At 39.1% G+C, this 21,922-nt stretch overlaps 2 protein-coding genes and 1 non-coding gene across 3 annotated transcripts; all 3 read right to left on the bottom strand.

Moving 5' to 3' along the window:
• Nucleotides 1-5,675: 5,675 nt before the first annotated feature.
• On the bottom strand, nucleotides 5,676-5,781 carry LOC130991047 (small nucleolar RNA R71). The gene has a single exon (XR_009091011.1). It is a non-coding gene; the product is annotated as a small nucleolar RNA R71 (small nucleolar RNA).
• A 10,626-nt stretch (nucleotides 5,782-16,407) lies between these two features.
• On the bottom strand, nucleotides 16,408-17,867 carry LOC130990720 (uncharacterized). Its single transcript, XM_057914948.1, has 2 exons — nucleotides 17,052-17,867; nucleotides 16,408-16,962 (listed from the first exon to the last, which is right to left on the bottom strand). Exons 1-2 carry the CDS (start codon nucleotides 17,865-17,867, stop codon nucleotides 16,408-16,410), a joined length of 1,371 nt encoding a protein of 456 aa, XP_057770931.1.
• Nucleotides 17,868-20,318: 2,451 nt separating this feature from the next.
• LOC130989002 (uncharacterized) lies at nucleotides 20,319-21,454 on the bottom strand. Its single transcript, XM_057912980.1, has 2 exons — nucleotides 20,676-21,454; nucleotides 20,319-20,587 (listed from the first exon to the last, which is right to left on the bottom strand). Exons 1-2 carry the CDS (start codon nucleotides 21,150-21,152, stop codon nucleotides 20,573-20,575), a joined length of 492 nt encoding a protein of 163 aa, XP_057768963.1. The 5' UTR covers nucleotides 21,153-21,454; the 3' UTR covers nucleotides 20,319-20,572.
• Between the last annotated feature and the right edge of the window lie 468 nt (nucleotides 21,455-21,922).

Here is a 21,922-nt window from a genome sequence, read left to right as displayed (position 1 = left end):
GTCCTCATTATTTTTCTTTTTAGAACTCTTATGCTTCGTTTCTCATTGATCTATCATTTGATTAGGGAGCACAAGGCAGAATTGGCGAGAACATACCAAACAAAGTCTCGATTGTGGATACAAGATGAACATAACAAAACTTTCATTCGTTGGTTTAAAAAACGTGTAAGTATTATTGTCTATTAAATATCGAACACTTTGTCATAAGATACACAATTATTAATTATAATTTTTTACACAGCTTCTACCTTCATCAAATCAATCGTGTTCATCATATTCAACGAATTCCACACGTCAAATCTCAAGCAAATTGAAGTGGATGGCGCAAGGACCTAGTAGAAGTGTTCTCAAATATCAAAGTTATTTGATTGATGGTGTTACGTACAATACAAAACAACGTGATAGTGTACGAGTTTCTCAAAACTCTGGAGTAAGCTTAGTTGCAAAGACAATGCAGGTTTCTAGTGCTAAGGACAAAAATCCAGTTATCACAGATATGGTATTCTATGGGGTAGTAAAGGAGATTTGGGAGCTCGATTACCAAGCCTTTCGAGTTGTAGTATTTAAGTGTGATTGGGTTGAGAATAATGGTGGCGTGAGAGTAGACGATCTTGGATTTACCTTAGTAAATTTGAAAAGAGTTGGTTTCAAACTTGATTCGTTTATTTTGGGTTGTCAAGCGAAGCAGGTTTTCTTCATCGAAGACCCTCAAAATCCTATATGGTCTGTTGTACTTTCATGTCCTAATAAAGAGTACCTTGAATTGACCAATGATTTAGAGTTGGGGGATGTTTCTCTTAATCATGAAGCTTTTGCTAAGGGGTTACCACAAATAAGTTTGAATGATGATAGTGATGAAAATGAGCCATCATGCGTTCGTGAAGATTGTGATGGAATATGGGTTAATAATGAAGCCTCATAAATTGGTAAATTCATTGTACTTGTGATATGAATTTTTTGGTGCTTGTTTTATTTGTTGATATTTTGTTGGTAAGCTGATTTTTGTTTGATATTTGTTGTCATTAGGTCTTGTGGAGAATATGGCTAGTAATGAGAGTGGTGACACCTTGAAGTCCAATAGCAGTACAAAGTCTACAAGAGCTGTTAGAGGAAAAGTGATTTTAAATGATCTTGCAAAGCGAAAGGCCAAAGGGGAAAAAGATTTTGTTGAATTTAATGCTCGAGGACAGCCTATTGGTCGAGCCGCAGCTGAAATGCAAAGTTATATTGGTGTTCTAGTTCGAGAACATGTGAAGATAAGTATTAAGTCTTGGAAGTCGGTGCCAAAAGAAACGAAAGACATGCTATGGGAACATGTGACTGTAAGTACATGCATTATTTATGTTTGATTATGTGGTTATTTACAAGTGGTAGTGATTTTTAAAATTCTTCACTTTTTTTATTAGATCGCATATGACGTGGATAGAAATTGGAAATGGGGATGCTTAGAATCTGCAAACACGAAATGGCGACAATGGAAATCTGCGATGTATAAGGAGCATATATTACCCAAGAAGAACAATCCTGATAAGTTGAATGATCCACCCCCTAATTGTGGTATTCATCGTGAAGATTGGAATTTGTTCGTGACATCTAGAATAACAGAAGAATTTGATGTAAGATACTTTTGTTCATAATTTCCTTATTAGTAATTTAATTTTATTCGATTGTATTAAGTATAAATGCACTTTATCTTGTAGAAATGGAGTAACGTGCAGAAAGAGAGAGCAATGAAGAATATATACCCACACAAACTTTCACGAACGGGCTATGCGGGTTTGGCTGAAAAAATGGTACATTTATTGTTTAATTTTTGTGTTTGTATTTTATTAAGTTTGTGAAGTGTGGTTTTTTGTTCTACTGAATAAGTTTGAGCCTAAAAATCAATTGTCATAGTAAATGGTGTCCTATTAGGCTGAAATTTGGTGGATATATACTAGGAATATACAGGTAGTTACTGCAAAATTTTGATTACGTTTTGATTATGGGAGGCCTATGAAATCTTCCCTCAAACTGTTTCTACCTGACAGTTCAACTTATCATGTGGAAGAGAGCACGAGTGCCCAAGAGTGGCGACATAGAAGACGAGAAGTTAAAGAAGACTATGGATAAGATTGTAAGATTAATACATACAATTTATTTTGTTTGTTGCATTATAAAAGTGCTTCAATAATGTTATTTGTTCTTGCTAACTATAAGGATGAGTGCATACGACTAAAGCATGAAGGAGAATTGGACACTAACATGTTGGGGGAAGATTTGCTTTCCTATGCACTACAGAAGTCTGAACACTCGGGGCGTGTTAGGGCGGTTGGTAGTTACATTACTCCTTCTGTGTTCTTCAAGTATCCCAAGGAGAGAAGACAACACATGAGAAAAGATGAGATGAAGAATACAGAAATGCATAAGGTGATTGAAGAGTATGCTAACATAGTAAAGAACCTACAAGAAAGAGTTTCTCAACTTGAAGCCGAAAAAGAGAAAGATAAAGATACAGAAGAAAAAGGGAGTTGTTCTATTAAGCAACCGTGTTTGTGGATGGATGAAGAAACAGACAAGGACAAAAATAATGTTGATGAAGTGGTGTTGATTGACAAAGTTGATGCAGTAAAGGTTTGTTATTTAATTTTTTTTCACATATATATAATCATCAAATTTTCATTATAATTTACACTATGCAGATTAACTTGTAATTATATAGGGTGTTGCAAGATCGCTGGAGTTCACTTCTCCGCCCCAAAAAGCAGCAAACCACAAAGTAGTTAATGAAAGCAAGGTGAAGTGTTTTGATTCTTTGCATACATCATTGAAAATGTTGTGCAGATATGTTGATAAGCACTTGACGAATGGTGAAGGAATTTTTGTGCAATTTGACTTTGACATCTTTGGTAAGCCTTTTGAGCTATACGTGCATGCCGATGACATCGTTGATTTTTGTGAATTAGAGCCAATATCAGGAAACTGCATAGTAGTATACATGTGGTAAGTATTTGCTTTTTCGTAAGTTAATATGTAAAGCATAAGTATATGTAGTTGTGATACATTTTTTTCTTTTTATCAGGCACTTATACAAAAAATTGAAGAATAGTAGTGTTTCTCATCGGTTTTGTTTTGTGGATCCGTTTGATGTATCATATGTAAACAAGTACAAGCATGATGCACGAACACTAGCTTTGGCAAATAGGCTTGAGAATATATCCCCCGGTCAATTAGTTATATGTCCGTGCAATATAAAGTAAGTATTATTATTCCTTTGTTCTTGTCTCATTATTATTATTCTTTTTTAAATTTGTCTAATTTGTACTTTTTTATTATATATAGGGATCATTGGATTCTTACCGTGTTGGATCCTCACAAAGAGATAATTTATCATTTTGATTCTCTCGGTGAATGTATGTTTGATAATACTTGGAAGACTATTGTGAACACGTAAGGTTTCATATTTTAATATAGTTACATTTATGTTTTATTATTTGGAGAACTAATATATGTTAATATATTTTGAAGGGCGATTTACATGTTCAATGCAAAATTACAAAAAAGAGGCAAGAAACAAATCACTTGGGAACTCATGAAGGTAATATTTTTCATTATATATTATTGAGTTTTTTTCCAATATGCTTAGGATGATTTTGATAACACTTCATATTTTGACATAGTGTCCAATACAACCGGATTTCAAACAATGTGGATTCTTTCTATTGCGATTCATGAAGGACATTATTGAAAATACTATAGAGAGTGGTTCATGCTCTCTACGTTTACTTGTAAGAAATTTATCTTTCACTTATTCAAATTTAAGTTAATTTTTTTTGTTTGTATAAAATAGTATTAATATTTAAATTTTTAATTGTGAATATATACAGGATAACCAAACTTATGATCGAAAGGATATTGATGAAGTTCGTGTTGAGTGGGCAAGCATGTTGATGGAAAATATTTAGTACGATCGATTTTTGTTTTAGTGTGATAGACTTTTTGAATCGGCATAATTGTATTGATGATATGCACTTCATACTTTGTATTTTATGGTTAATTTTAGGTTTGACATTGTATTAATACTTGCTACAATATTGTTGGATGAAATATTTTAATTATGTGCAATGAAATTTATTTTATTTTAATTTCGTTTTGGATTCTTGGATTTTAAAATAGGATTGAACTACAATATGTAACTACGATTATAAAACTGTAGTAGTATGTATAAACTACAATTTTAAAACTGTAGTAGTGATTTCATAAGGACTACGGTTTTAAAGGGTAGTGTAAAATAATGAAACTGTAGTCTTTTATACACATAGACTACGAATATTCATTAAAACCGTAGAAAAAAATTGACATACACTACATTTTGCTATTAATTAACTACGTTTACACACTGTAGTATATTGAGCATAATAGACTACGGTTCACAAATGTAGATTATGTGCGTGTAAAACTGTAGTCTATGATAACTATAGACTACAGTTTTACAACTGTAGAGAAAAGGGGGGGTCTTTCTCTACATACCTATTATCTACAGTACAGAATGCTCATACTCTACAGCAAATTTGCTTTCACGTTTATGCTTTAATTTCAATTATGCACTTTAGTTTCATGCCTAGATTAGAAGCTTTTAATTTACAAGTATTTAATTTCTTAAGTTGCTTTTATTATAAGCGTTTAATTCTTGCCTAGGGTTTTCATAGTTTCTTGCCTAATTAAGTTTAAGTTTATTTTACAAGCTTTTAAATTAAACATTTACTGCTTTCTTTAATGTTTTCCTGTGATACAATTAGAAGCCTTTAAGATCTTCCTTGAGAGACGACTTGGGTTAGCTTACACGTTACAATAGATCTCGTCCTATTGCGAGTCAATCTAGCGTAGTGTTTAGGTTGAGTCAATTTTTGGCGCCGTTGCCGGGGAAGGTTTTAGGCGTTTAGTTGTGTCAATTTCTTTTCCGTTTTTAATTGCTTTCTTTTCTTTACGTTTTGTCGTTACTTTTTCTCCTGCCGGAGCGTTTGATCTGTTTGTTAGTGTTTGTTCAGACGAGTCCAGCGCTGACGAGTCCAGAGCTGGAAAGTCCAGTGCTGATAAATCCAAAGCAGACCGTAGAAATGGAAGAAGTAAAGCCTACAGAGCTTCCGGCGAGCTCTGTCTCTGACCCTACAGAGCTGCCAGCGAGCTCTGTCTCTTAACATACAGAGCAGCCCGCATAAGAGGAACCAGAAGAGTATACAGAGAAGACCATAGACACGAAGAGGAATCCAGCTCTAACTTTACTGACCGATCAGAGCAGAACACAAACAAGAAGGAGAAGGAGATGGCGCTAGATAACCCACAGTACATGGGCGACTTTTCGCGACCCATAATTGAAGCCTCCAGCTCTGCCATAGTTCTACCCACTGCAGTCCGCAATTACATACTGAAGCCCCATGACGCCAACCTTCTGCCGTTGTACTATGGGTAGCCGCATGAAGATGCATTGAGCTTTGTTAGAGATTTCTGTACCCAAGTGCAGACGTTCTCTCTTCTCAACGTCACAGAGGATCAATTAAAGTTGATGTGCTTCCAATATGCGCTAAAGGATAGAGCACGGAGTTGGTTGTTATCTCTGCCGCCAAATTTGATCACTAATTGGAATGAAGCTTGCGAGAAGTTTATGCTCAAATATTATCCAAATCATAAGACGCAGGAACTTCGTGCTAAGATTATGGATTTTATACAAAGAGCTGATGAGCCTTTTCATGAGGCATGGGATAGATTTCAGGAGCTTTTACGGCAGTGCCCGCACCATCAACTTTCAAAAACAGTGGTGATGCAATGTTTCTACGACGGGCTAGTGCAAACTGCCTAATTCATGGTGGACAGCACTGCCGGAGGGAACATAGCTCATAAAACCGCGGAGGAGTTCAACCAAATCTTCCAAACTCTAGCCGAGAGTTCTCAACAAAAGTTGGTCCGTGGTAAAAGAGTCGAGGCCAGCGCTATATCACAGAGTGGAGATGTGCAAAAGCAGTTGGCCTCAATTATGCGAGAAGTACAGCAGCTAAAGATGAGCCAGATGGAACCACCCCCTGCTCCTATGCAAAATGAAGAGCCTTGTGGAATATGTGGAGATTTCAGCCATGGGATAAATGAGTGTCACAGAATGGGCAAGTTTACTCCAGAGGGTGAAGTTGAAGTCTATGCGGCACAAGGATTTCATAGCTATAATCAAATGCAGAACAGACCACAATTCGGGCAGAGCTATAATCAAAGGTAACAGAATTTTAATGGCAGCTGGAGAGGTCAGCACAACGCTGGATGGGGAAATCAAAATTCAGGAGGAAGTCAATTCCATAGACCGCCTCACATAGGATATCAAAATCAGTAACAATACTTCCCATCACAACAGATTTTACGCAACAAAACCCACAGCAATATCAGCTGTTCCCTCGGCAGCAAGGGAACTTTCAGCCGCAAAACTTCCAGAATGCGTAGCAGATGCCACCACCGAAACAGTCTCTGGAAGAGTCTTTGCAGGCTTTCATGGAGATCAACAAGCAGAATATGGAGTCTCAAGCATCCACCATCAAAAGACTTGAGACTACCGTTGGCCAACTTTCCGGCACTCTGAACCAATTGCAGCAGTAGCAGCAGCCCGGAAAACTTCATGGCCAGCCCTTGCAGACTCACCAAGCTCAAGCTATCACTATTCTCCGCAGTGGTAAGATGGTGGATAATAAAGTGAATGTACCAGACCAGACTTGGACACCAGAGCATACCAGGGTACCAGAGCAGACTTGGATGCCAGAGCTGACAAGTGTACTAGAGCAGATTACGGTACCAGAGCAGAAGAAGGTAACAAAGCAGATGAGGATGCCAGCCCTGGAAAATCCTGCTACGTAAAATCCAGGTCTGACGAATCCAGCCCTCCAGAATTCAGTTCTGCAGAATCCAGTTATGCCAGGTCCAGCTCTGCAGAATCCATCTATGTCAAATCCAGCTCTGCAGAATCAAGCTATGCAGAACCCAGCCCTGCCGAATCCAGCTCTGCAGAATCCAGTCCTGAAAAATTCAGCCCTGCAAAGTTCAGCACTGCCGAGCTCAGCTCTGACGAGCCCTTGCGAAGAAGAGAAGACAGAGCAGCAGAGACAGCCAAAAGATGGAGAGACGGAGAAAGGAAATGAGGTTAAACTTCACAAATCTACTACACCTTATCGACCACCGATCCCTTTTTCGAGCAGATTGGGGAATGAGAAATAGGACCGGCAGTTCGAGGATTTTTACAATATGTTGGCCAAGGTGAATGTGAATTTGCCTCTTCTTGACGTGATCAGAAATGTCCCTGCTTATGTGAAGTTCTTCAAGGAGTTCGCATCCAATAAAAGAAAGTTCGGCGACAATGAGAAAGTGCTGGTCTCGGAAGTTGTGAATTCGATCATACAGCAATCCTTACCACCGAAGTAGCGCGATCCAGGTAGTTTTGTGATTAATATTGGTTTGGGGAATGGTAAGGAAGCTACGGGAATGTTAGATCTAGGTGTGGGAATTAATTTGATGCCTTACTCTATTTTTCAACTATTAGAGTTAGGTAATTTGAAGTCTACTCTCATGTGTCTACAACTCGCTGATAGGTCCGTTAGGTATCCTTGTGGGATAGTCGAGGATATTCTGGTCAGAGTCGGGGGATTGATTGTCCCCGTTGATTTTGTAGTGTTGGAGATTGGGGAGGTTCACGAGAATGGTAGAGATCACACTCTGTTGTTAGGAAGACCCTTTATGGCAACCACTAACACGTTGATTGATGTTAAAAATGGAACTATTAAAATGACGGTGTTAGGGGAGTCGGTGTCTTTCTCGGTGCATGAAAGTCGTGCAATGCCTTCGGCAAGTTTTACTAATGATTGCTTATATATAAATGCTATTAATGGCCTGGTTGAGAAGGTATTTGTGTAGGAGCAGGAGAGTGTGGAGGTCTTTGCAGGATCGGCAGATATGGAAGAGTTAGCGCGAGAAGCCGAAGAGATGGAAAAGGCAGCACTGCCTCTGGATGAACCGGTGGGGTCCAGGAAGCCAGCGCTGGAACTGAAGGAACTCCCTGCCAATCTTAAGTATGTGTTTTTAGAAGAAGGAGATGAGAAGCCAGTGATCATATCTTCTACGCTAGCTCTAGAGCAAGAAGCAGCGCTGCTCGAGGTGTTGAAGAGAAACAAGGCAGCGCTGGGATGGAGTCTGGCGGATATACGTGGCATTAGTCCAGCCACATGCATGCAAAGAATCAACCTCGAGGAGGGAGCTACACCAAAGCGAGACAACCAGAGACGACTGAACCCTATTCTAATGGAGGTCGTGCGCAAGGAGATCCTTAAGCTGCTGGCCGAAGGGATTATCTACTCTGTCGCTGACAGTGAGTGGGTGAGCCCAGCGCATGTTGTGCCCAAGAAATGAGGGATTACGGTTGTGCGCAATGATAAATTGGAGTTGGTACCGACTCGTCCTACCACGGGCTGGCGGATGTGTGTCGATTATAGGAAACTAAACACCGTCACAAAAAAGGATCACTTTCCTCTCCCTTTTGTTGATCAAATGTTAGATCGTTTAGCGGGGCATGAATTTTATTATTTTCTTGATGGCTTGTCAGGATACTACCAAATCGCGATCGCGCCGGAAGATCAAATCGAAACTTCCTTCACCACTCCTTTTGGGACGTTTGCATGGAAGAGGATGCCGTTTGGGTTGTGCAATGTACCCGGGATGTTTCAACGATGTATGATGTCCATCTTCTCGGAAATGATTGGTAAATTCGTGGAGGTCTTTATGGATGATTTTTCGGTGTTTGGGCAGTCCTTCAGTGATTGTTTAAATAAGATTGACTTAGTTTTACAAAGGTGAATTGAAAGTGGCCTAACCTTGAGTTGGGAAAAGAGTCATTTCATGGTTACACGTGGTATTGTCTTGGGTCATGTGGTGTCTAAGCATGGATTAGAGGTCGACAGAGCTAAGGTGGAGGTAATTCAAAAGTTTCCGCCCCCTATTGATGTCAAAGAAATTAGGAGTTTTTTAGGTCATGCCGGTTTTTACCGGCGTTTCATAAAAGATTTTTCTAAAATAAGTCAATCACTGTGCAAACTGCTAGCTCAGGACGTACCCTTAAATTTGATGATTCTTGCATGAATGCCTTTGAGTTATTGAAACTGAAGTTGAGCTCTGCCCCCGTTGTGATTGCGCTAGATTGGTCACTCCCCTTTGAGATCATGTGTGATGCGTCTAATTATGCCGTAGGAGCCGTGTTAGGTCAGCGTGTTGATAAAATGTTGCGTGTGATTTATTATGCTAGTTTAACTCTGAACAGTGCACAAGCAAATTACACCACAACTGAAAAAGAGATGCTTGCAGTGGTCTTTGCCTTAGATAAATTTCGTGCTTACATCATTGGGTCTAAGGTAATTGTTCATAGTGACCATGCTGCGCTGAGATACTTGATGACTAAAACACAAGCTAAACCTCGTTTAATCCGTTGGGTGTTATTGTTGGAAGAGTTCGATGTTGAGATAAAGGATAGAAAAGGGAGTGAGAATCATGTGGCAGACCATCTTTCACGCATGGATAATAATTTGATTGAATCTGGTCATAACTTCATCCGTGAGTCTTTTCCTTTTGAGTATGCATATGAATTGACCTCTGCCAAGTGCAGAGCTGCCCAGTCCAGCCCTGCCCAGTCCAGCCCTGCCAAGTGCAGCGTTGCCCAGTCCAGCCCTGCCAGCCCTGCGAGCGCTGTGCTCTGGTATGCGGATATTGTTAATTATTTAGTATGTGGAGTATTGAGACCAGAGCTGACATCGCAGGAGAGGAAGAGGTTTTTAGCTCTGTGCAGGCACTATTATTGGGAGATTCCTCATCTTTTCAATCTTGGAAAGGATGAAGTCATTCGACGGTGTGTACCGGCAGAGGAGCAGCAGCAAGTTCTGGAAATGTGCCATGAAGATCATTGTGGTGGACATTTTGGGGGGCAGAAGATAGCGCACAAAGTTCTTCAATCAGGTTTGTTCTGGCCCTCCCTTTCTAAAGATGCACATATTTTTACTCTGGCGTGCGATAGGTGCCAGAGAGTAGGTAATCTCGGCCGAAGGAATGTGATGCCCCTCTGGTGTTTACGGAACCAACACCTAAATCTATAAAAGGAAACATAAAATTCTACCTAGTCGAGAAGGCTGGAAAGAGTAAAAATAGTTGATCGGAAACCTTGCACGAGAAAGAAAACAACTATTGTATTCGAAAATATGAGAGAGCGTAAATCACAGTACACGAGCTCGGGCCCTATTTATAGATTTACAAGCGGAGGGGTAAAATAGTAAAAACATCTTCGGTGCATGCGTCCTGCGTGGTAGAAGGGTACGCTGGTAATTTCGATAATATGCGGGAGACCTTCCCGCGCGTTTATTGGCTCCTCTGATGGAAATGTCTTCTCTGGCGAAGGCGTCTTCTCTGGTGAGGTTGACATCTCTAGCATGAAGGACTCCTCTGGTAAACACGTCTTCTCTGGCAAGGGCGTCTCCTCTGGCGGTAATGACTTCTCTGGCGAGTGTATCTCCTCTGCTATATTCGTCCCGCCAATGGGGTCGATTTCTCTAATTCGTATTCCTTCCCTACTCTGCACGTATTACTCCTCATCACCCTCCAAAGCATACTAATTGTCGAAAGCCATTTCCTGCTTCGCATGAGCTTCAATATATTTTTCTTGCTGTAGATTATGTGTCCAAATGGGTTGAAGCTATTCCCACGCGGACATGTGATGCTAATATTATGCTTAAGTTTGTGCAAGAGAACATTCTTTGTAGATTCGGATTTCCCAGAGCTATCATTAGCGATGGAGGCAAGCACTTTTGCAACAAGTTATTTGCAAAACTCATGAAGAAGAATGGGATCACGCACAAGGTGGCAACACCATATCACCCGCAGACCTCTGGGCAAGCTGAGACAAGCAATCGGCAGATCAAAGGCATTTTGGAGAAGACAGTGCAACCCTCGCGCAAGGATTGGTCTGCAAAGCTGAATGATGCACTCTGGGCATATAGAATTGCCTTCAAGGGCGTGCTTGGGATGAGTCTGTACCGCCTCGTTTATGGCAAGGCTTGCCATCTGTCGGTGGAAATTGAGCACAAAGCATACTGGGCAATCAAGGTTGCTAATTATGATTTGAACTCTACCGTGAAGCAGCGCAAGCTGCAAATGGAGGAGTTGGATGAACTATGCAATGAGGTGTATGAGAATGCAAATATTTACAAAGATAAAGTGAAGCGGCTACATGATCGCCGCATTTCCCACAAGAAGCTCTCCCCCGGAATGAAGGTGCTATTGTTCAATTCTAGACTGAAGTTGTTTTCGGGCAAGCTCAAATCGAGATGGAGTGGGCCTTTTCTACTAAAGGAGGTGTTTGAGCATGGTGCTGTAGAGCTGTTTAATGAGAATACGAATGAGAGCTTCAAAGTCAACGGTCATCGAGTGAAGCTGTACTATGAGCACCAAAGCCCGCCGATGGTGGTGGAGTCTCAAGCTCTGCACAATCCAGGCTGAGGATCAGAGCTGAAGTCGGGCTGGTGACTTTAAAACTAGCGCTTGGTGGGAGGCAACCCATCGTTGGTTTAGTTTTTTGTTTTTGTTTTTCTTGTTATTTGCTTTCCGTTTTTTTGTTTTCCTTGTCTTTGGTTGCTTGTGCGGATGCTTTGATTCTGTGTGTTAATGTTGTTGTTTCCAGCGCTGCAATTCTACTCTGACTTTGTCGCCAGCGCTGCACTTCTACTCTGACTCTGCCGTCCAGATTCAGAGCTGAAATTCTACTATGAAAATGCCAGCGCTGACATTTCTACTCTGCCAGAGGACGCAAACCCTACTTTTCGCCACCTCTCACAGAGCTGATGCTTTTTCAATGCCGATAATCAGGGACGTTTTTTTCTAACTCTTTTTATCTTTTGCCCTGAGGACATGGCATGCTTTAAGTGTGGGGGGAGGGGGTGTCTTGTTTTGCTTATGCTTTCAATTGGGCGAGATTGGTCTCTTTATGCTTAGCTTGCTCTTTGATACTTGCTAATTTGTTATGAATTTGTGGAAGAGAATATGGTTTTCGATGTGAATTTCGGGTTTGTGAATGAATGGTGGTTATTCTAATTTTACTTTTGATATATGTTTCTTGATTGTGCAAAGAATTGTAAGTTTTGTAGCAACACGATTGTAAGTAAGTAAAACGTGATTTGTCCAGTAGATGCTAGAAGGAGTGTTGTCATTGTGATTGCCTACGATTGTATCCTTATCTGTGAAATGTGAAAAATGCTGGACGAATTGCTAGCTCTGAAAATGACAGCTCTGAGTCTCTGCTCCTTTAGTTTTAACTATGAGCATGGGAAACCATGTGAAAAGACTTTGGATTACATCCAAATGATTTTATTTCATGAATTATGGCTCAACTGTCGAAAACTTAAGCACACAAAGTGTGAAAAATGGTGATATTGATTATAAAGGCGATCACATTAGGGAATTCACTTCTAGCAGAGAATTGGGTCTGATCGAATTACTTGGATTACTGTTTTGTTGCTTCTTAAACTTGAAGTTACTTGCATAAGCGAGAGATGTATGTTGATTGGGAAATTTTAAATTGACATACTTGAATGTTTGAATGGAAATAAGCATCATTGAAACACTCTATTCCTAGGATTCATACTGATTTTGATTGAGGACAAGCAAAAGGCTAAGTGTGGGGGGTTGATTTATGCTTAATTGTTCTAATTTTGGGGGTTTGCATGTGCATATTTTAAGTTAAATATTCTGGAAATTGGTGCGTTTTATGGTTTGTTTTATGCTTTGCAGGAGATTTAGGTTTTATAGATGGAAGAGTGTAATTTTGGAGATTTTGGAGTAGAATGGCGTATTCTGGCGCAATCTGGTGTTCAGAGCTAAAAAGCCCGCGCGCAGAGCAGAGCAGAGATGCTCGCCAGAGCAGAGCGTAAATGCCAGAGCAGAGCTGACTTCATAGTCAGAGCTGAACTTCCCTATCAGAGTAGAAATCTCCAGAGCAGAACAAACTTGTCAGAGCAGAGCTAAATCGACAGAGCTGACTTACGCGCCAGAGTAAACTTGACAGAGCAAAGCTAAAGATTGCCAGAGTCAACATATCAGAGCTGACTTTCAGCTCTGCCTTTTTCAGAGCTCGCTAATGCTAGAGCTGACTTTTAGCTCCGCATTATACTTTCCAGAGCCGAATTTCCAGAGTAGCCGATTTTTGCCAAAGTTAAGATGACTTGCAGAGCACGATCCAGATTGACTTTCCTTCCCTTGCACGATTCTATTTCCTTAAGAGTTCAGTTTTGCAAGGCGATTTAGATGGTAATCAGGATTGAATTGAAGTCTATAAGCCTTGTTATTCATTGTAATTATCATCCTTTGCCCTAATCTTCGTTCAACCTTGAGAATCATTGTTCCACAAGGCAACCAAGACTTAGGCATTTTTCCAGCTTTCTTGTTCTTTCAAGTTTTCGAATTTATTGTTCTAGTTAGATTTCAATTTAGTTTTGTTTTTAGTTGCTTCTTGGATTGTGATTCAGTGACAGCGATTGCACGTTCAAGGAGTTTACGGTATTTCGTATTTAATTCAAGTTCTTTCGTTTCATTATGTTTATGCTTTGCTTTTACGTTTATGCTTTAATTTCAATTATGCACTTTAGTTTCATGCCTAGATTAGAAGCTTTTAATTTACAAGTATTTAATTTCTTAAGTTGCTTTTATTTTAAGCGCTTAATTCTTGCCTAGGGTTTTCATAGTTTCTTGCCTAGATTAAGTTTAAGTTTATTTTACAAGCTTTTAAATCAAACCTTTACTGTTTTCTTTACTGTTTTCCTGTGATACAATTAGAAGCCCTTTAAGATCTTTCTTGAGAGACGACTTGGGTTAGCTTACACGTTATAATAGATCTCGTCCTATTGCGAGTCAATCTAGCGTAGTGTTTAGGCTGAGTCAGAGTACAAGTTATAGTCAATACTATTATACTACATAAATAATACTCACTATTGTCATTTGACCATTTAGCGAGTAGGAGTGTATTAGGCCAATTTTACCTATGCATGTTTATACGCTCTCATGACGTACGAACTAGAGTGTAAGTGTGCATTAGAATCAATTTTAGCTAATGCATGCTTATATGCTCACAAGACCTAGCTAGTGTATAAGTATGCATTGTACGTGTTTCGTGTAAGCTAAGCTAATCCACGCTTATACGCTCGCACGACCTAGTGTGTATTATTCGTATTTCATATAAAGATGAACAAGAGCTGAAATAGACATTTTGACAATGACATCGATGATCTCTGCAATGACATCAATATCGACACATAATGATTTGAGAGGATAGACAAGAAGTTTGAGAAAGATTGAAAATAGACAAAGAGTTTGGAGAAGATTGGGGAAGATGTGAGGAAAACGATGAAGTGGAGGGGGGGTTGGAAAAGATGAATTGATAGAGGGTTTTAGAATTTAGCTTTTTTTTTAATTTAATTTTGAATATAATCCCTTCATCCAGTTAAAAGTGGTTCGTTTTTCATTTTGGTCTGTCCTGCTAAAAGTGGTCCAATCCATAAAAGACAACAATTAAACTCTTGAAAATATGTATGCTCTACTACTTTTATCCAATTTACACATTTTTCTTAATCTTCGTTCCAAAACAAAGTGAGCCACTTTTAGCCAGATGGAGGGAGCATTTATTAAGGGTGAGTATGTCTTTTTAATGAAAAAATGAATACTTCTTCCATCAAAGTAAAATATGACACTTTTGTCATTTTTTGTGTCCACAAAAAATATACTCCCTCCGTCCACAAAAAAGAGTCCTGATTCTCCTCTTTTTTTTGTCCATGAAAAAGAGTCCTGTTTCACTATTTTGACCAATTTACCCTTATGTTGCATCACAATTCACTTTAATTGCCATTGTTGGGCCCACCACAAATCTAATTTAAACTCCTTTAATTAAAAAGTCATACCTAATTAAACACTCTTAATTAACCTCTAAAAATGTGTCAAATTAAAACCAACCCCCCCAATATTAATGGACCCTGAACGAAAATTAAATCACCCCACCCCCCAATATTGTATTCTGCCACTTATGTTAAAAATCCATTCACCTTCAAACCCTAAGTTCATCAGCGCCGCATCATTTCTCTCCCTGAAAACCCCAAGTCTTTTCTCGCCGATTTGTTGTTTCCTCGCCGATTTCCCCTTCGGCCTCCAATTTCTCGTCGCCCCACCCCTGATTTATGGATCAAGAACAGATTCTCACTTCTCTCTGTTCAGCCGGTGATTCTACCGAAGAATCACCGGATCTGTTACCATCTCCGATGGATCTCGGAACCACCGGTGATTCTACCGAAGAATCACCCGATTTGTTGTTCCCCCCTTTGGTTTTTGGTGATACGGCGCCAATGACGGAGTCTTCTCCGACGTTTTCAGACGTTTTGACGGCGACCCACTTTGAAGCTTTGTCCTTTCCGTCTTGGGTGCCGGAAACGGTCTTAATGGAGGCGTCGGAGCCATCCCAAGATCTGCCCGTCGATGGCTTCATCCAGGATGAAGAAGGCCGGCTCTTTGATACGGTGGTGCCGGAAACACCCCAAGATCTGCCCGTCGATGGCTTCATCCAAGATAAAGAAGGCCGACCCTTTGATACGGTGGTGCCGGAAACACCCATTGGACCGTGGATGGCTTCATCCAGGATGAAGAAGGTCGGGCCTTTGATGCGGTGGAGCCGGAACCTTTTGATAATTGGAGGGGCTGGAGCAATGAAAGAAGGATTTGGTACCTTCGATTGCTTTCTCGGTACTGCCCGTCGGCCTTAGACCTAATCTAATCAGGTGATTTTGTTCCTAATTTGCTTTTGGGTTGGTGGTGGCTGGTGTTGCCTTGCATGCCTTATTTGTTGGTGTTTGTTGTGGTTTGATGGCTGGTGATGCCTCTGATTCCCTATATGGTGGTGTTTGGTGGCTGGTGATGCCTTGCATTCATTATTTCTTGTCTGCCAGTTTGCTTTTGATGCCTTGCCTGCCCTATTTACAAACATATATGCAGCTGAAAACTTTCTAAATGATGAAGCATTAGGAGGTTGTAGCCACCACTAGGTTTTCCCTAGTTTAGGAGGTTCCCCTCTGTTGTTATGTTGGCATATGTTGGTGGAAAAAAATTACCCTGTGATGACAATAATTTCATAGTGTCTGAGGGTGCAGCTCCTGTAGTTCTAGCCACCACTATGAATTTCCTAGTTTTGGAGGTTGAATTCAGGGCTGAATTAATGTCGATGATGCAAAAAAATCATGTTTTCAAAAGCTGAGACATTACAAAAGTGTTTACAAACATATATGCAGAGTTTGACTTTGTAAACATTCTAGCACAAAAAATTGTCAACATTACTTGCTAATCCATCAAAACAACCTGTTGCAGTCCCTCGACTAGTTGATCAAGGTTGTAGATTGTGCCTTGTTCAGTTTGCTGTTTTCTTAACTCTTCCAAACAGTCTCTTACAAGCTGTTCTTCTACCTCCAAACATTCTGGGAGAACTCCAAGTCTTGAGAGTCTTTCCTTATTGATATGTGGAATCTTGTAGTTGTTGTTGCCCCTGCATTTAATGATTTCATGGTAGCAACCCTGTAGTGTGAGGAAAACGTTGTTTAACTTGTGTGGCTCAAGCTCTTCAAATGCATCTTTCACGTTCTTGAGCAAATCATCTACACAATTAGCCAACTTGTCATCTTGTAGGGACTGAATTGCTCTGAAAAACCCTAGATCATTCACATTTGTATCCGGCGAGTTCGGTGGTTGGCATATCAGTTGGATGTTAAATCCATCTGATGTGGCAGCAGCTACAAAGTCAGGGTCTGAACCCTTAATGTGGGGCTTCGCATTGTCTTGTTGTATAATTATATGCCTACTTGCACCACGAGGCCACTTGGCCTTAATTGTTGGAATAATCTGAAAATTGAATGGTAAGTAACTGAATATGCTAAATGATGAAACATGTAATGCATTCTGATAGTTAAAAGCATAGTCTAAAAACTCACTTGGTTGATGAAAACATCTTTGCTCACTTCCTTTGTGATTGCTTGGATCGGCTTTGTTTCCATCGTGCCTCTCATTCTGTTTTTGCTGTTCCTAACTGCCGGCACCACCGTAGTGAATGGGAATATCCCAAACTTACCATCAAAAATCATTTTACCTTCATTGTCATATTGTGGCCTTGAAACAACACAAATGAACATGATTTTCTCAATAAATCTCTTAGATTTGCATGCTCTATAAGGCTCTATCTCATCTGGCAGCAGGTAGTATCTATCCGATGTTTTGGTTAAATAAAACCATTTTTCATCTATGTGTATTGTGTTATACATAGGCTGAAATTTGATTCTTCCATTTGCACTAATTGCACTTAATTGACTAAGGCTCCAAGTGAGCCTACTTAATCTATTTTGCTGTGTTAGAAGAGGTTTAATTGCATTGGTATGTGCTCTAATCTTTTTCTCCTTTATCCAAACACCAACCAAGCTTTTACTAACTTCAAGCTTGTTTGCCATTTTCCTTATAGTTGATCTTTCTAGAACGGATAGTTGCTTTACTTTTTCCACGTCGATTACCTTTTTATCGCTATGTGTTGATCCCTTCTTCATTGAAACGAGTTGTACAGGTCTTCCCATCATTTTTTGTGCGCGTGCTGCTGTCCACAGTCGCCAAACCGTCCTCACATCGATGTTGAACATAGCTGCTGCCTCTTTCTTCGCGCCGTACCGAAGCTTGAAGTCCTTGCTGTTTTGGAGAAGCCATTGTGCAATGTTGTTTCTTTCAATTTCTGTCAAGTTGGCCTTTTTTCGTTTGTCTGCCATTGTGTCTATTTAGTTTAGGTTTCAGCTTTTGTGAATTGTTGGAGCAGCTCTTGTATTTATAGATTTAGTGGAGGAAAATTGCTGACGCTAATTTGGCTCCAATTTGTGAAGTTAATCTGAAATTTTAGAGGGAAATGAAATTAGTGGCATTGGAATCTGTGCAGTTTTGTTCAGCCCATTTTTATTTCGTTCCATTTGTTGTTCATTTGTTGATTTCAGTAAACAAATTAAAAAGTTAAATTAACAACTGTAGTCAATTTAAAATGATTTAATTTATGTAATTAATTCAAGTTTTTAATTAAAGTTAAATTATTGCCATCAAAAGTTAATTAAGGATTAAAGAACTTTAAAAGTCATATTAGCACTACCCCTATAAATTTACTTCTCTCTCCTCTTACACCTACTTTAACAACTTTCTTAAAACCCGTGCCGAACCCCAAATGGGACTCTTTTTGGTGGACGGAGGGAGTAACACTTTCTTTTTAGAACATGACCGCATATCTTTTCGTTATTTTTTATCCCTACAATTACTCATTATTTATTAAAAAAAATCACCTTTAATTCAATCTCAACCACTCATTTCATACAATGATAGGACTCTTTCTCCACTATATAAAAATCACCACCCATATTATTAAAGCATGTGCCAACGAAAAGAATTTTTGGTATTTTTTGTGCATTTTTATCTGTAGCTGCTATTTGTCTTTCTTATCCCAACATGAGCATTTTTTATGACTAGCCCAAGAAAGAAACATGCATGGACAATCATTAAGATATTTTAACCAAACATAATTTGTTGATTAAATCTTGGATACATTGGAAAATTGACAAAGATGAATTTTTAGTGATGAACAATGGATGAAATACGTGAAGGAGAAGAGAGGATTTTTGTGTGTAAAACTATAGTAAATGTGATGTGTATTTATAGAGGAGAAAAAAGTAAAAAATTATATATATGTATATTTAATAGTAATACATGTATAAAAATTTTAAAATTTTATTATAATATCTAAATTAAAGTTATACCACCAATCAAAACCAATCAAAATGTGACACGTGGCTTAAATTTTGAAAAAAAAAAGACCAATTGGTCTCTTTTGATCTTAAAGAGCCTTGGATCGATTGGAAAGCAATTAGCTGCAATGATTTTTCTTTTTCTTTCGTTTGGGGCTGAAGGTTTCTCACCCTCAAGCTGTTAAAGTGTCCCACATTGGTCGGATGTAGTGGCATGAGTCATTTTATATGGTGAGACAACCCACTCCCTTATAAAACTTTTTAAGAGAGAAATGAGTCCAATATCCGTTGATGGGCCCCTCCAATATCATTGTCAACAGATGACGTTTGGGATAGTCCACGCTGCGCGTGAGGAGGGTGTGTTAAAGTGTCCCACATTAGTTGGAGATAGTGGCATGAGCCACTTTATATGGTGAGACAATCATCTATCTTTTTCTCCCTTTTAAGGGAGAAATTGGCCCAATATCCATTTATAATAGGCAGATGTTGTTGAATCGTCTTGATTATGTATACTATTTTTATTAAGGTTTTTTTAGTTTTTCTTTTCTTTTGGGAATGGTTTGCTACCTTAAAATATTTGTTGTCTAGGGTAAAATAAATGATCTCAAATGAGACTTTGTATTGAGTCAAGGCCGCCCCAACAACTCAAGAGCATTTCGGGCTGGCCCAACCTAAGATATGTCAGGCCTAAACATCTAAAAATGATTCAAATTTAACATTGCAACAAATTTTGGTAATGGAAATTCACGAAAGATTTAAAAGTAGTTGGAATGGTGTGGAAAAGAGAGATAATTTGGATGAGAGATGGGTGAGTGGTGACTACGAATTTCTGACCAAAAGAGGAAACTGGATTCGGCGATAGTACTTTACTGCCACCGCTCTACATTTATGTAAGAATACCCATTTCCACTTTGTCAGATGTTTCTCTCTATTTTTCTTTTTTTCTTTTTTCTCCCAACCCTCAACGTGATGCTCTGCCACACGCACCAGCTGTCATATTAGCTGTCATTTTGACCCACCCTTGACTCTCACCTATCTACGACTCCCACTCCACTATTTTTCTTTCCAATCATAATCCACTCATTTCATAATTAATCCAATAATTACCAATTAATGTCATGCCTATTTCCACATACTCCATTGCCATTCCATGCAATTTCCATAACAAATTTCTTCACAGGATTTTCTCAAAGATATGGTAAGTGACAAAAAAAGATATACAGTATTAAATTTTTAAAAAGGATTCAGCTAATAATTAATAATAAAGGATCAGAAAGGATTCCCTTGCAAAAAACCAGGTAGAAAAATACAAATAAATAAATAACACTTTTAACCACCATGATAATATATATGTTATTGGCTACTTGAATCTTGAAATGGTAAATGGTTGCTACAAGATTTGTACTAGAGCAAAAATATTTAGGAAAAGTGATGCACTGGTCAAAACAGCTGATCAGCAATCAGCAAAATTCTACTAGATTAGGATATGAAAATTGAGACAAACTACAGTTAACCTGAAAAAAAAAAAAAAATACACATCTAAAGATAAATTTTGTTTTTGTTTTTGTTTTTTTTTTTTTTCAATACATCATGATTGACACAAACCTCAACAAGAAGACTTGATTCCCTTTTCTCCCCCAAAATTTGCCGGCCCCAAACTAATATTTAACACATCATCATGACTCCCATCTTCAATCAACAAATTCCTACAAAACAACAAGAAAATTAAATCAGAGAAGGTGAAGGTAGTAATGAAGCAAGAAAAGAAAGATACATAGTGAGTTGGTTGTGAACCTGTGAGTGTGAATTCTTGGTGCATTGGAGGTCATCATGATGCCTTTTGTCAAGGGATTTGTCATTACTCTTCTTGGAGCCAATGTGTGATTTCCTGAGGCCCAAAAACCCCCTCCACCTAGTGGGATTCTTGGGGGGCCTCAATGAGAAGCTTCCAGAAGTTTCCTCCTCTTCTTGATCCTCATCCTCATTCTTAAGCTCATCGCGGAGCGTGGTGGTTTTGCCACTGCTGCAGCAGCCCTCCTTGAGGGGGAGGAGCCGCCCCTTGAAGAACAGCTCATCCGCCGACATCATCGAGTAGTTGCTCACCGAGAACTCGAAGTCGGCGGACACCGGCGCGTCCCTGTACGCCGCCGCCGCCGCCGCCCGAGAATGGGACCGAGAGGATTCCACGAAGTCGTTGGAGAAGGAGATTCTGGGGCTCATTGGGGGAGCCCCAGCCCCCTTGTGGTCACCAGGGTTGTTTTGGTTGTACATATCTCTCTAAAACATGCCATCGACCACTCACTACTAACACCAACATATGGTTGGCAAATTTGTCATGCCCCAAAAAAAAAAAAAATTGTTTTTTTTTTTTCAATTTTTCTCTCTCTAATAAATTCCACAGGGGACCCTCCAGCACTGTTGCAGTGCAGCAGTAGATGTTTGTATTTATATCAGATGAGAGGGGGGGACCTTTTTTATTTTTATTTTCATGTACAAATTCTTTTTAATTTTCAGCTCTTCAACTTCAACATGTGTATCTCAAACATATTTTGTGATATTTGAGTCATTGTTTGGAAAAGCTTAGGCATGTCCCTCCAATTAGCGTTGGCTTTGAGGCGGTCACTGTTTCAGTATTTACGGTAGTTGTTGAATTCGGGTGGGGAACAGTTAAAATGTTGGTCAAATTCATCGTATCTGCACTTTTTTTTAATTGCCTTTTTCTCTCTTGGATGGATATAGATGTATAGTGATAGATTCGTGAATATTCTCATTATTTGAAAGGTCGATCGTGATTGAATATATAAAATTTTATTACTGATTACATCAGTTTCACTTTAATAAACTCACTTTTTTTTAACACGAAAATTAAAAAATTTATTTTTAGAAAAAAAGTTAAATACTTTTATTTTATTGAAAATGAAAAACGAGTCTATTCTAATAGGACATTCCATAAAGAAAAACAAATTTCTTAGAATGGGACGAAGGGAGTATAATTTTACATTAAATTAAAAATTTGTCTTTAAATATATGAAATTTTAAGT

The sequence above is a fragment of the Salvia miltiorrhiza genome, chromosome 6 (assembly GCF_028751815.1).
Source record: "Salvia miltiorrhiza cultivar Shanhuang (shh) chromosome 6, IMPLAD_Smil_shh, whole genome shotgun sequence".
Lineage (NCBI taxonomy): Eukaryota > Viridiplantae > Streptophyta > Magnoliopsida > Lamiales > Lamiaceae > Salvia > Salvia miltiorrhiza.
This window is presented reverse-complemented; position numbering and strand designations above follow the sequence as displayed.

Bases quoted from the DNA above. Each gene is read 5' to 3' on its own strand.
- LOC130989002 (XM_057912980.1), bottom strand. From the start codon at position 21,152: ATGTACAACCAAAACAACCCTGGTGACCACAAGGGGGCTGGGGCTCCC.
- LOC130990720 (XM_057914948.1), bottom strand. From the start codon at position 17,867: ATGGCAGACAAACGAAAAAAGGCCAACTTGACAGAAATTGAAAGAAAC. The intron at 16,963-17,051 runs GTGAGTTTTTAG...TTCAATTTTCAG, and splicing joins AAGATGTTTTCATCAACCAA to ATTATTCCAACAATTAAGGC.